The sequence below is a fragment of the Sylvia atricapilla genome, chromosome 3 (genome assembly GCF_009819655.1).
Source record: "Sylvia atricapilla isolate bSylAtr1 chromosome 3, bSylAtr1.pri, whole genome shotgun sequence".
NCBI classification, from domain to species: Eukaryota; Metazoa; Chordata; class Aves; order Passeriformes; family Sylviidae; genus Sylvia; species Sylvia atricapilla.
The window spans coordinates 26,418,877-26,432,952 of NC_089142.1; the positions used below are offsets into that span (position 1 = coordinate 26,418,877).

Below are 14,076 nucleotides of genomic sequence, written 5' to 3' on the forward strand. Positions count from 1 at the left end.
GCTGCTCAAACAACTTCTCTTCTATTTTTCTCTTACTATTTCTTCTATATGCTTTGAGATGTTAACACTGTAACTAGTTACATGACCATGCACGTACTTCTATCATACAAACATCATATTGATGTAGTTCTTTTCACATTTGGTTTAGACATATTTTTAGCTTGTCCTTAATAGTTTATAGGACTGATATGTAAAAGTATTTTTGTGTGCATATATCAAAGGAATATTTTGAAATGAATTCACAGTATTTGGTGTCAGAAAACAAGTTAATACAATTCAAAGCATGAGCTGCCTTTGCCCTAAGCTTGTTAGAATGTCAGCCATGCACCTCTGATTGTGTTTGATTGAATCCAGCAGGATCTGGTCAAATTAGAATAATGACTTTAAACCATTATTGTTTAGCATTTGCTGATGATACAATCACCGGGTCATATATGCACTCTATGAAATTTCCATCAGGCTTTTAAAATACTTTTTCTACAATCAGCATATCGGGTGCTTTAAAGGTCAAGTAAGATGACAGGGCTTTTTGCATAATTATAAATTTGGAAATGCATACAGCAACTCTCAAGCACTTTTGCTGGGTAAGCTACCAGTAATTGTGCCTCAGTCCAAGCCAGCAGTAATAGTTCACAGTTTCCTCATTTGTAATCACACAAATGTAGTGATTAAATACTGGTCTATTAATTATAACCTGAAGATGAATTCTGTCTAAACAGTACTAAATCCATTGCTCAGTGCCTTGCAGGTTAGAATGATGGAAAGGTCAGACAATAATTTGATAACTATTGATAAAACAGTCCTTAATTAGACACAGCGATGTCTGTATGAAATCCAAGTCCTTTTACATAATGTCTTTACCTTCTGACATTTTTCAGTGATGACTAAGTGACATTTTTAGGATTATCATAAAATGGTAAAAAAGTAACAAAACAAATCTTAGAAGAGGAGGAGGGAAAGGGAGATGTTCAGAAAAAGTATTGTGTCAGTCATGCTGTGCAGTCTTGCTGGGAATAAAAATTCTTTAACCTGATTTTTCTGATAGAAAAGTTTCAATCTTTTGTTCTCGAAGCAAAAAGACCTGTCTCTAGGAATTTCACTTGAATGTGGCCATGCTAGACAACAATAATTCAGTAATACCATTAAACAGTTCAGTTTGTAATATTAGCATTCAGTATATTAAATAAAAGCAACAAGATATTTAAAACATCTATACCAAATATAAGTTGTGAACCACCAGAAGTAAAAGAAGTTTTATTATCATATATTATAAAACAAATATTCCCTAATTTCCCCAACTGTATTAAAGACAATTGTTTAATTAAAGCTGAGAACATATTTCACTTTCATTATATTTAGTTATTATTTATGGATTTATTAGCTTAAAAAAAGACAACTTGTTTTTCACTCAGTATCTGGAGGTTTACATTATCTGGTTTCATACTCAAACTGTTCCTTGCAGTAGAATGTTATTTTTGTAAAATTATGACAAAACAATAAATCTATTCTCACTACAATCAAGAGTAACTTTTTCTTAATGCACTTTAAAAGATTGTATCAATTTTGACCTAGCACAGGTTTGAAATCTTTATGGCTTTTCAAGGGTATTTGAGGCAACATTAGGAATGGAACATCTGGACCTCTCTACTCAGAAAGTTTTACAGGTTTCAGTGTTGGAGGTTTACAAAATCTGACTGAATAGAGCATTGAGCAACCTGTTCTGACCTTGGCTTGCCCTGCTTTGAGCAGGAGGTTAGGCTAAAGACCTCCTGAAGTCCCTTTTGGCCTGAAATACACCGAAATTCTACAATCTTAAGACACTAAAATCTTCAGCAAAGAAAACCTCAGCAATTCCTTACAAATAACATTTACAGAATAGGTAGAATCTCTTATTACCTGCAGTAGATTTTATCTAGAGAGTATACTGGTTCACTCACAGTCATTACATTTTCATTCTACAGTAAAATGCATAATTTGAGACTGCTGTCATCTGTTGGTGCTGACTTTGTCCTACAGAGACACCGGTTAATATACATTTCCATGTTGCAGATGAAATAATTAGTCAACAACATATATTTTCTCATTTCTCTGATAGCATATTTCCTGGGTCTGATGCTATTTTCTTGGCCTGGTGTTAGATTTAACTGGGATTAAACTAAACAAATAAGAACAATAAAGCTAATGATGCAAATTTCTCTAATAATGCAAGGAAAGTAGGAAATTAACTTTGTTTCCTATTCTAATAAATAGGTAAGTAAGTAAGTAAATAAATAATAAATGTACTACCTCTTTTATTTTCACAGAATTATGCTTACACTACTACACTTAAGTCCACAGCTGGAGTTCGAATCCTGACATGGAACCATCTATACTTTTCCAAAGTCATCACTGCTTCTGTTACAGTTGCTATGGAAGTCAGATATTATCTTCAATTCTGAAACTTGTAAAGTTTACTGGTTAGTGCAATTCAGGAATCATTTCGAACTCACCTTGCCAAACCATTTTACCATAAAAGTTTTTATAGACAGGACCTCAGACCTGCCAATTGGCCTCAGTCCAGAGACTAGCTTTCAGATTTTAGTTTAACTTACTGCTATAGAAATAGCTAAAGAAAAAACAAGTATCTATGACTCTGGCCCTTTCTGTCTTTGCAGTTTCGTGCTTCTAGTTTCTTGCTGCTCACATCATACCAACCATAGATACTACTCAAAGAAATTAAACTTGGAAAAATATATACACTTATTTAAAGTTGATGTAGATGTAAGTGCCACTTAGGGAAAATTTTGGCTCAGATTTGAGTACTGTATTAAGTATTAAGACAGCAGAGAGTTTAGAGTTGGATTTAGACTTGCAACATTGTAATTTTAAGTGAATTTTAAAGACTGTTTTTAATTAAAAAACAGTTACATTGTGGGAATTCATATTTACATCAGCTCTTCAGGTCAACATTTTTTCTGATCTCTATACCCTGTGTTCTCCTTAATATAAGTTTTATGCTCATGGCAAAGCAGCCACTGAACACTGAACCCACTTGTGGTACCCATAAGTACCCTTTGATGTTCCACAGAAAATAATACAGAACAAAGCCTGATGTTATTGGCCCATTGTTAGAGTTCTATTTTACTGCTTTTATCCTTCTGTCCCTGAGATAAGCTGCTTCAAAAGATAAAGTAGAAAATTTTGTTTCTGAAAGAAAGTTAAATTGGTCATTTTAAGAAGATATACTTCAAGTTAACATTTGGAAGAAATTCTGAAGTTAGTGGAGGGCTGTGAGTATATACAGTAGATACCATGGAGCCTGGATATTCTCACAACCATTTTATACAGTTACAGGTGTGGTTTGAATGGCAGCTTAGGCAAATGACCCTATATGAGCCCTGGCAACGTGAGTCAGTAGCCAAAGAAAGAAAGAAAGAAAGATGAAGAATAAAGTCATTTAAACGTGGAAAAAACAACCAAGACTTTTGAGGCCAAAGGTGTCCTTTTGAAAGCATTCTGAATTATCTTCCCTATGTTAGAGTAACTTATCTAAAAAAGACATGACCCCCTTCGTTAAGGACAGACTTTATTTAGGACACAAGATAATTAGATTCTTAAAAGGTTATTTTTTTAAATAATGAAAATGTAGCAATAAGCATGATTAAATAAAAGCCTTGTAAGCAAATTTATTCTCTAACTTGAACTAAATTTTCTACTAGATAGAGTTTTTCCTAAACAAAATCTCCCTTCCACGGCTTTACAAGGCTCACCTTAGTGCTTGGCACCTATAGTAGGAAGACTGTCATCTTTTTTCAGGATTTTCTGTCTGCACTGTTGCTGCAGACTCTCTGCAAGCTCCATCCTGCCCTTCAGGGAGAAAAAGCTTATTTGCTTTCAGAAGAGGTGCAGTCTCCCTGCCTCCAGATAACTCTGACTGAAAGGGATTCATGTGGGATAAAGTAGAAAGCCAGCTTCCTTCTTGCTAAGTAGGAGTTACAGTGTACAGAATTCACACAACACTGTCTGAGTAAACAAGACTGCTATACTGTTTGTCCTTTTATTTGCATATCCTGCTTTAGTCAGTAGAGAAAAGGATTGCTTGCATCTTCTTTCAAATATCCATACTACCTAATATCTGCTGCAGTACAATGACTTCAATAAAAAATTATGTCTTCAGGTTTCTGGAGGCAATGTGCAGTGCCTAACAGCATTTTTCTCCCACTACAGAACTGGCTAACTATTTTCATTTCTCCATTCTCCAGACATGTCTCAAATAAGAGTGCTAGTGGTATCTAGCAGACAAAAGACCTTTGAGGTGAGAGTGAATTACACCTCTTATATGTCTTTGCTGCTGGCTCAGTCCTGAGCATTACCTCAATACCTGAGACATAGGGTTAGCAGGGTCAGAAGGGAATCTTTACCTACCTTTTATTTTCAGCTTTTTACTGAAGTACTGGCTGGGGTTTGCCAGACAGAATTATCTGTATACATAAACTGCTCACCAATGCTGTGTGCTTAGGAAGAGGTCATCACAGTAAAGTGTATCTTAGAAAAGTATTTAATAGAAGGGCTTGATTTAACTGAAGTCTGTGTTTTTCATAGACTTCAAACAAAATATTGATCATCTAAGATGTAGAAGAGGTCAAACAAGTGGTCCCTTGGTGGTCAAATAAATTTTCCTTTCTGGCCTGAAAATCTAAACCCAAGAAATTTTAGAAATTTTAACTTAGATAAAAATTCTAGATTATGTTAACCTTATGCTGCTGTATACAAAGCATGTCATACATTCACCCAAAGAGAAAAAAAGAAGTTCTATAAAATATTTTTAAGGCCCACATTATATTTTTTCCACTAAGCTTCCTTTGTGTTAGCTAGTATATTTATTATTAAAATATTAAAATGGTATATTTTAGCATAACATATATATTGATATCACATATGAAACCCTAAATTCTTAAAATCACTTTGGTTACAAAATCAAAGACTTCAGTGCATTTAAGTGTATAAAAGGAAATACCAGAATGTGTTTATTATATATGTTAGGTCTACTTTCCTAAAACCAAAATCCATTCAGAAATAAGATACTGTTACTTTCTATTACTTCTTATAAGGAATAAAAATATTTAAAATGTATTAAAAAAGTCAGCTGATAATGTTGTTACTTGATTTTAAGAAAATGACAATTTGAGTTATTCTGGTAAGAAAATTTTGAACGTTCTGTGAAATTAATAATGTGAACAATAGAGTTAAGAACTATTGTAGAGATCACACGGGATAGAACAGGATTGAAATATGCTTAAACAGAGAACCAGCTAAAGACATGTCCTGAGGAAAAGCCTACAGCAAATAGATAAATTGTTTGGACAATATCTCTAACAGATATGGCAGTTGGCAATATGCAGCAGTCAGTAAGAGGGGCAAATTGTTCTTTTCCTTTTTGCAATAAAGAGAGACAAAGACAGGCAATTTGTAGCCAGGAAAAAAAAATTCTGATTCTAGAATTAAAATATACTTTTGTTTTCCATAATAATGACACTTCAAAGAATAGCAGAATCATTATTGTGCTACAGTAGTTCTACTATTGAAGTTTAAGATCATCTCTTTAAAAAAAAAAATAAAAACAAAACCTCAGCCTAACTGGTATTTTAAAAATATCTAAGATTAGTAGAACATGACTGCAGTGATACACTGTAATTCAAATTTATTTCTGATATTTATTCACAAAATTGATCTTCAGCTACAGAAATCTATGCTTTTTCACAAAGGGAACTGCATAAATATAAATTAATACATGGTCTATCTCTTTCCTTAATAATTGTTCAGCAGCAGATATAATAAATGCATTCTCCTATTCAACCTACATAAGAATCAACCCATATATGGATCACTTTTCTTATCTGTGTTTTTTAGTGAGATATTGTTATTGCTCTCTAGCATCTACAGAGTCATTATTTCCACAGTGCTCGAAGTAATTAAAAAGGGAGAATTATCATAGAATAATGCAATAATTAGGGTTGGAAAAGACCTCTAGGATCACCCAGTCAAACCATTAACCTAATACTGCAAAGTTCATGACTAAATCATGTCCCTAAATGCCACCTCTAAAGTTTTAAAAAATACTTCCCAATGATGGTGACTCGACCACTTATTTGGGCAACCTTTTCCAATGCTTAAAAACCAATATTGTGAAGAAATATTTCCCTATATCCAACCTAAACCTCCCCTGGTACAACTTGAGGCCATTTCCTCTTGTCTTGTTACTTGGGAGAGGGGATTGATCCCACCTGGCTACAACTTCCTTTCAGGAAGTTATAGAGAGCAACACCGTCTCCCCTGAACATACTTTTCTTCCAGCTAAACAACCCCAGCTTCAAAATAGAAAGATACATTAAAGTACATTTAAATTATAAAGTATTTATACTTTATAAGTATAAATAAATATATTAAAATATATTTTATTATAAAGTATATTTCATTATATTTTATTAAAATATACTTTATTATTAAAGTATATTTTACTTTATAAATAAAGTAAAAAATAAAATTAGTCACAGGAGGGAATATTGTTGGCTGGTTTCTTCCCCTACTTTTCTGTGAAAGGCTTAAAATTAAATTAACTCTCTGTAAATGTACTGTACACCTTAGCAGAACGAACTGGAAAACATATATTCTGACTAGCAAGATTTCAAAACTTTTCCTCTATTTAGTGTTTTTTGATTCTTATTTGACTTCAATTTCACAGTTCATAAATCAGAATCTCCTTTGATTCTGCTGTTTCAATCCAGCATTACCATTTCTGTGGTACTGTCATGCTCTGCTAGCGGGCAGTAATAGTGTCACCATGTAACAGAATTCTTCCCCAGAAATTAGTTGTCCACTTTTTGAGCTACTTGCACCAGTAGAAAATCTATGCTATTACAAAATTAGCATCTTTTTCCTTTCACAAGTATTTGATAATACCCATTTTGGGGTATTTTCTGCTGATTTTTCCTGCTCATCTGTGTGATAGTTACCATATACATTTAGTGTTAAATTTCTTTATCTTTGTCGAAAATCCCCAAAGAAAAATGAAAAAAAAATCCTTCCAATTTTCTTCATGATCATATTTCCTCTTTACAAACACAAGTCTTAACATCAGTGTTAATATTTCTAACATTTCAATTCTTTTCATTCCATAATAAATGAAAATGCATGTATTTCTAAAGCATATTCTCAAACCAGTTTGTTTTCAGTGATTTAGCATCCCTGCAATGTATATTGGACATTCAGTAGCAAATATAATCTACTTAGGACTTAACATACAGTGAAAGTAAGAAAATGCAAATGTCATGTTATTATCAGCGTTAATATATCATAAATAAATTGGACTAAGTATAATAACCTGTACTTTTTCCAAGTAAGCTCCACTGATCTGGGAAAAGTTTCAGACCATATGAAAATTAGAAATTATTATATAAGTCAGAACTTATATTTCATTCATCGAGTTTTACATTAGACACTTTAGAAGGGGCTGAAAAAAAAGACCAACACAACTGTGGCTAAGAAAGTATGTCTGTGAAGACTCTGTCAACGGCCAGTTCAGAGGTCCAGCAAATTCCTGAATTTTTTGTATTGGTAACAAATATAAAACAGGCTAAACCCTGCTAGGTCCAAATACTTAAACATCTTGCAGCTAATGCAAGTCCATTGAGAGCTTTCTTGGGTGAGGCAAAGAAAATTAAAAGACCCTGAAGCTATTTTATATCAAGAATATATTTCTCACTGCATCTTACAAATACTGAATACAGTTCTCTAACTAAACGGCAGCAATTGTTAATAATGTGTTTTGACTTACGCCGGTTTTTGAGGATATGGACCATTAAGCATGTTTTCATTAAGCAGAGTATATGAAATTTACATGGTACATGAAACAACAGGTGAGTGACTTCTTCACCCATAAGCTATTATGCTAAAAATGAAGGTCAAAGTTCGGCACCTTTGTAATAAAATAAAAATAGGAATTTACAATAAAAGTGAAATAAAAAGTACCAAAGACAAACAAAACAGAGAAGCATCTGCAGGATTTGCTACTTTATCTATTATATGTTTATCTTACCTGTCTAAAGGCCCTAGGGAAAATACGAGTTTTGTAGCAGGTAGTGAAGGATAATAAATACAGCATACTTTGCACCAAATGGATTATCTCAGACCCTCATAAACAGCTGTCAGAGTCAAGCCATCTACAAGCTCCTGAGTGAGCATATGTTGCATTATGGCATGATTAGAAAGATCTTTTTCTGACTAGAGGAATCAGAAGACCTTTACGTCTCAAAAGCAAGACAATCAGTCACCAAAAGTCCTATAGGTAACTATTGCAAAGCTGAAATTACAAACAATAGGACTAAAAGGAGAGGAAAAACACCCTTTGAAAAGCAATTGCCAGATTTTGCAGTCAGTTTCTGATGGAGCACCTACACCAGATTTTAACCCTAATGATCTCAGGAAATTAAAAAAAATTCAGTGTTGGTAGACTTATATTAAAAAATGAAGTTGTATTCATGACATCTACTGCATAATAAATTTATAAGTGGAAAAATTTGCTAAAGCAATTGACAATTATGATCTGAGACTAAAATTAAAATAAAAATACTTTTCACATAATTACTTGAGGAAACTATTTTAATCAGTACTGAAATGGAGAATATTGGGCCAAGAAAAGGCAAATTTCTAATATTGCTGCTGCAGTTTGGTTTGTTTCTGCAATACATATTATCAACTTGCTTTGATGACAAACACTGAAGAAGAAAAATCTTAAAGCAGTTAATGGAGGCAGAATTAAAAAAGCTGGAATGAGAAGATTGTGGTAAACATCCCCTGCATTGCCAGTAAGAGAACAGTATCTTCACTATAAAACCAAACATGTAAACCATCCAGTGCTTGAGTCTAACATTTCCTTCCCTCCATAATATCCTGCAGTAATCCAATCCCTCTGGGATATTGCCCGCATACATTTTTCAATGTAGCTCACTCACTTCCCTGGTAACATTCCTAAGAAAACCAAATCTGTAGTTAGAAATGTGAGTGAAACAGCTGCAATGAAGTTTCATGAACAGACTTAGTACACAACTACAGTAGTTTACACATGAAATTGAACTCTCAGGCACTGCTCTGAGGCAAACCTGGCAACATGTTGGTTTTGGCAGCCAATGCCACAAATTATGCCAAAATCTAATGCAAAAAGTTATATCTTAAATAATCCAAGATATTCCAGATTTTGAAGCAAATACAATCCTTATATTGTAACAAAATTTATTAAATTATTACAGTTTTTGTAGTCACAATATTCCATCATCAAGAAAAAATGTACTTCAGCAATGCTGCTGTTTTTCTTTCAGCACGAATATCATGGTGAACCATGAGAACTGGATAAAGGACATTGTCTGACAGTAATATGCACGTTTATTTGCAAACATTATATGGCATGACATTTCTTTTATTCACACAAGGAATTATTTCTGTGGGATAAAGGATGCAGTAAAATGTTTTCCTGTAGGCAGAAAAGGAAGATACTATCACTATCTAATTTTCATTGTACTTAAACTTGTACTAAACAGCACTCACTACTTTTAAGTCTACTTTCATTTACTATAATATTGTAGAGACAGCATGCTCTTTGAAGATGGCTTATCTCCAGTAGCTGAAATGCATTGCTTTTCCTGAACTGAAAAGACAAATCCTTTCCATCACAGGACTACATCAAAAGAGCTCCAAACAATTAGGATTACATCAAAAAAGTAAAAATTAGCTTTTTTTTTCAAAAAAAATTTTTTTTATTGTTATTATCCAGAGTGTCTGCTCATAATGCTTAACATGTGCATAATAAAGAAAATCCCAACAAATCCACTATGTTATAATATGCACTATCTTCCACATTCTCATTTAACTTCATTGGTTTCCCAGATACCATTGCTGAAAACTTAACATATTTATCTTACTGAAAATCAGTTCTTAGAAGACTAAATGTTCGCAAGCCTTTAGAAAGTTGCTGAATAAGTTACAGTAATTTTCCCCCAAAGTTATTTTAAGTTTTATTACGCCATATTACACTGACGTTAAATGAAATTAAAACTTCATAAAACAAGTAACAATTTATTAACAATTTGACTCTATCAAACTTAACTGTCAATAATATATATTTAATTGTCAGTAAAGGTAAAAAATGTAAAGAGTATATATACAGGATATATGCTTTACCTCAAGCATGTGTGAAAATGCGTAAGATGACAGTGGGAAGCAACTCCAAATCTTTCTGATATCTACATCACTAAGATTTTGAATCTTAGAATCATAGAATCACAGAATTTTTTAGGTTGGAAAAGATCTTTAAGACCATCAAGATCAACTATTAAACCAGCACTGCCAAGTCCAACACTAAACCATGGCCCTAACTGCCATGAATACATGATTTTGAAATATCTCCAGTGATGGTGACTCAGCCACTTCCCTGTGCAGCCTCTTTCAGTGTCTTATAAGCCTTTCTGTGAAGATTTTTTCCAAATATCCAACCTAAACCTGCCCTGGTGCAACTTGAGGCCATTTCCTCTTGTCTGATTTCTTGTTAGTTGGGGGAAGAGATTGACCTCCATCTCACTATAGCCTTCTTTCTGGGAGCTGTAGGGAGCTATGAGGTCCCTTCAGTCTCTTTTTCTCCCAGTTAAACAGCCCCAGTTCTCTCAGCCACTTCTCATAAGACTCACACAACTGGCCTTGAGCCATGGATTCAGTCTGCCCAGATCCCTCTGCAGAGCTTTCTTACCCTCCAGTGAATCAACACCCTCACACTACTTGGTGTTATCTGCAGAATGTCATCTTAAAACAACATCCAGAGCTATTTCCAGTTTTCCTAAAGTAAGTAGAATGATTAATTATTAATTGCTCATAACTAGCCTGAATCCCATAAATGACATGCATGCCTTCTTTTCAGCAGGAAAAATAAGTGTGGCCCATTTCTTGAGCTGTCCTGAAATAATTTCCTGCAAATGATAGAAAATTCCTTTCTTTTTAGCCTCAAAAGGTAAAGCAAAATGTAGAGATTAGGTTAGTTTTCTTTTGTCTTGGGGTATTGTCATGGGCTGATTTAGAGACTCAAGTTATTTTCTACTTGATGGAGTAGGGGGAGTAATGCATAGAATAAGTGTACTCATTAAAGCATCAGTAATTAGGGGACCTCTGAGGGATAATAATGACATGGCAGTTTGAATGCTTCAGTGTCAGGGGAAAGGCTGTTTTTATAAAGACTCACGCATTACTGAGAGTTCAGGTATTCATACTTTCCAGGATCTTAAATCTTTCTTAAAAGGAACAGCAAAGGAATAACAATTCAATTCTAATGGATATAAACTATCTAAGTAACTACAAATTTTATGTCTCCACTCCTTATTCCCTTTCTGGGTCACTTGGGATTTGTCTTCTTTGGGATACCCTCTTAGTTGTCTTTAATGGGCTTGCAGAGTACTTGAGTATTTAGTCTTCATTCATATAGAAGCTGCTTAATGATTTTATCATCTTTATATCTCTTCTCTAAAAAATATTTTCCAATTTACTTTCTCTATTTTGACAGGGAGATGGAGTCATAACCAGGAGATAAACAGAGCTCCGTATGTTACTAGATTTCAGAGAATCTCACTTTTATCAGTGTCACAGAGATTCTGTGCTCTATTTATTCCTGGTCATAGAGGAGCTTACCCTTGCTTTTAGCTTCCATTACCATAGCTTGGTTTATGGTGTTCCTTTTTTGGGTAATGAGCACAGCTGCAGTGGATTGCTGGCTTTTGCTCCTTGCATTAATTTGTGTATGTTACTGAGTGTTCTGGACCATGAGTGTGGTTTAACTTGCTGGAAAAAATTATGGTAGCGATGGTAACTGAGATGCAGTAACAAAATTTAATTCTCACTGACTACTCACTGCCACATCTGAGGCAGCAAGGTACAGTATAATGGATACACACTTCTATTTCCCATGGAAGGAAAGGGGGACAGTATTGTCCTGCAAAAGTTCTTCATTTAACAATGTTTGGACAAATAATAGTTATAAAAGGCCTATTCTAGGAAAAGGTTTTTGTTCCCTCTGCACTCCTCCACTAACTTTTTAAGGACTTACTCTTGAGAGACAAGCAGACAGCTAGCTTGCTTTCTTCTTGCTGGATGAGATGATTGGGTCTATTTAAGATACCTAAAAGGAACTAGGCACCCAGAGAGCCCACTAGGTGCCTAACTTTCCTATAAAATGAACCCAAAACTTTCACTTCCAAGACTGTGGATTCTATGAGCATGGATATTTGGTCATTAGATACATCTATGTACAAAAACCATAGAAAGCCTACTACCTAGCTCATCTCCCTACCTCATTTTATTTTCATTTTATTCTCCTTCAGTTGCAAGTATTATTACTTTTACAAGAATAATATATCCTATAACGAGTTGCAAGTCAGTGACAGCAATGAAAGTAATGATGCTGCTTCTGCCTATTTTTTAACCCCAAGATTTTTCTATAAGTCACACTCTCGTTGAAAATTGAACTATTTCCTGGACTGAGTAGCTTGTAACTACTGCCTAGCATCTTCTCTGCCTGAATGCTTATGTTTGCTACAGTAAATTGTTTCAATGAGAATGAATTTATTTCCACTAAGCACATCAGGGATGTGATCAGCACTGTCCAACTGTAGTTCTTTCCAAGGATGTGTTGTAGCCTAGACTGCCATAACATGATTTTCCTGTATATGCTTAGGTATCATAGTTAATGAGATATATCTGTGGAATTTACTAACTGTCCAATCTACATGATCTTTGAAAAAATGATAAAAAACAGACAACAATAAACTTACCTAATTTGCACATTATACCAGTGTCCATCGTCCACTCTAGCAGTGGTAGTGATGTTTTTGACTTCTGCTGCTTCATCACATAAATACTGGTACTACAGAGTGGGAAAAAGTTTTCATTACATAATTTCTCATAAATAAACAGCTTCAGGCATAGAAACTTCAATTTCAAAATAATAAATGGTTAGTACACATATATGCTTCCTAACCTGCATGAAAATGATTTAATCTTTGTGTATTGTGCAATCAGATATTATGGGTCTGATCTGCAAAGAAGTCGACCATCTGCAACACATCTGAAATTAACACTGGCCACGGGTGAATTTTTCTCACCATTTTATGGCTTCCTTACACTTCCAAACACGTAATGTAGCATGCAGGCTTGAGCATTTTGGAGCACCATTTAATTTCCTATACTAATGTGAACAAGCACTTGATTTCATGGTTTGTCTACTTGTAATTGTAGCTTGATTGTGAGCTTAGAACCATTTGTTCATTGGGCTTGAAATCTACATTTAATTGACCAGCTTTGTGAATGATTAAGTGAATTCAATTAGTTTTAACATGGCACACTGGGATCTCTGAATAGATTTGTGTCAATTAAAGTACTTTCATATTTTATGGTGCTTATGATATGTTAGAAAAATATTTTTCTGCATCATTACTTTACCATGAATACAAGTAAGATGAACTTAAAGCCACCAACATTTTCTAAACCTGGGATAACTTACTGCCCGTAACTAATCTAATTTTTTTTCTAGACCAAGATAGTCACAAGACAATAAAAGACAAAAAATAACAACATAAAATAATGTAAAAGGTAATTTCTTTTTTTTCTGTTTATCTTCAGTTTATATATCTGTTTAGTATGGTCATGGTCTTTAAACATGAAGGCAAATATAATACAAAAATACTGTTTCTAATGGACATTTCACAGTTCTTACAAAATAATATAATTACAGGTACCTTGGGAAACCTTTAGCAGGAAAATAGGAGATAAGTTATGAGCAAAGTAACTTTAGTTTTAATACCTTCTTATATTCTCTTTAGCATCTGCCTATGTCTTCATAAAGCTCTAGCTTTATCTCTTCCGCAGAAAAGATGGAATAATTTGTGGAAGGTAAAGACATGCCATGATACATACTTTACTCTTTAAAGTTTACAGACAAATACATTCCTAGTTAGTCTGTCCACAAAAACCAAATAAATGTTGTTTTTTTTCTTGACCCTGTGGAAC

The 14,076-nt window shown here is 34.0% G+C and overlaps 1 protein-coding gene across 1 annotated transcript in view; it reads right to left on the reverse strand.

Annotated features, from left to right (window-relative positions):
• Nucleotides 1-14,076, reverse strand: part of EYS (eyes shut homolog) — a 718,715-nt gene that overhangs the window by 248,996 nt on the left and 455,643 nt on the right. Inside the window, exon 33 of the mRNA XM_066314978.1 lies at nucleotides 12,843-12,934. Within this exon, the coding sequence (XP_066171075.1) occupies nucleotides 12,843-12,934 (92 nt within the window). The remainder of the gene's footprint in view (nucleotides 1-12,842; nucleotides 12,935-14,076) is intronic.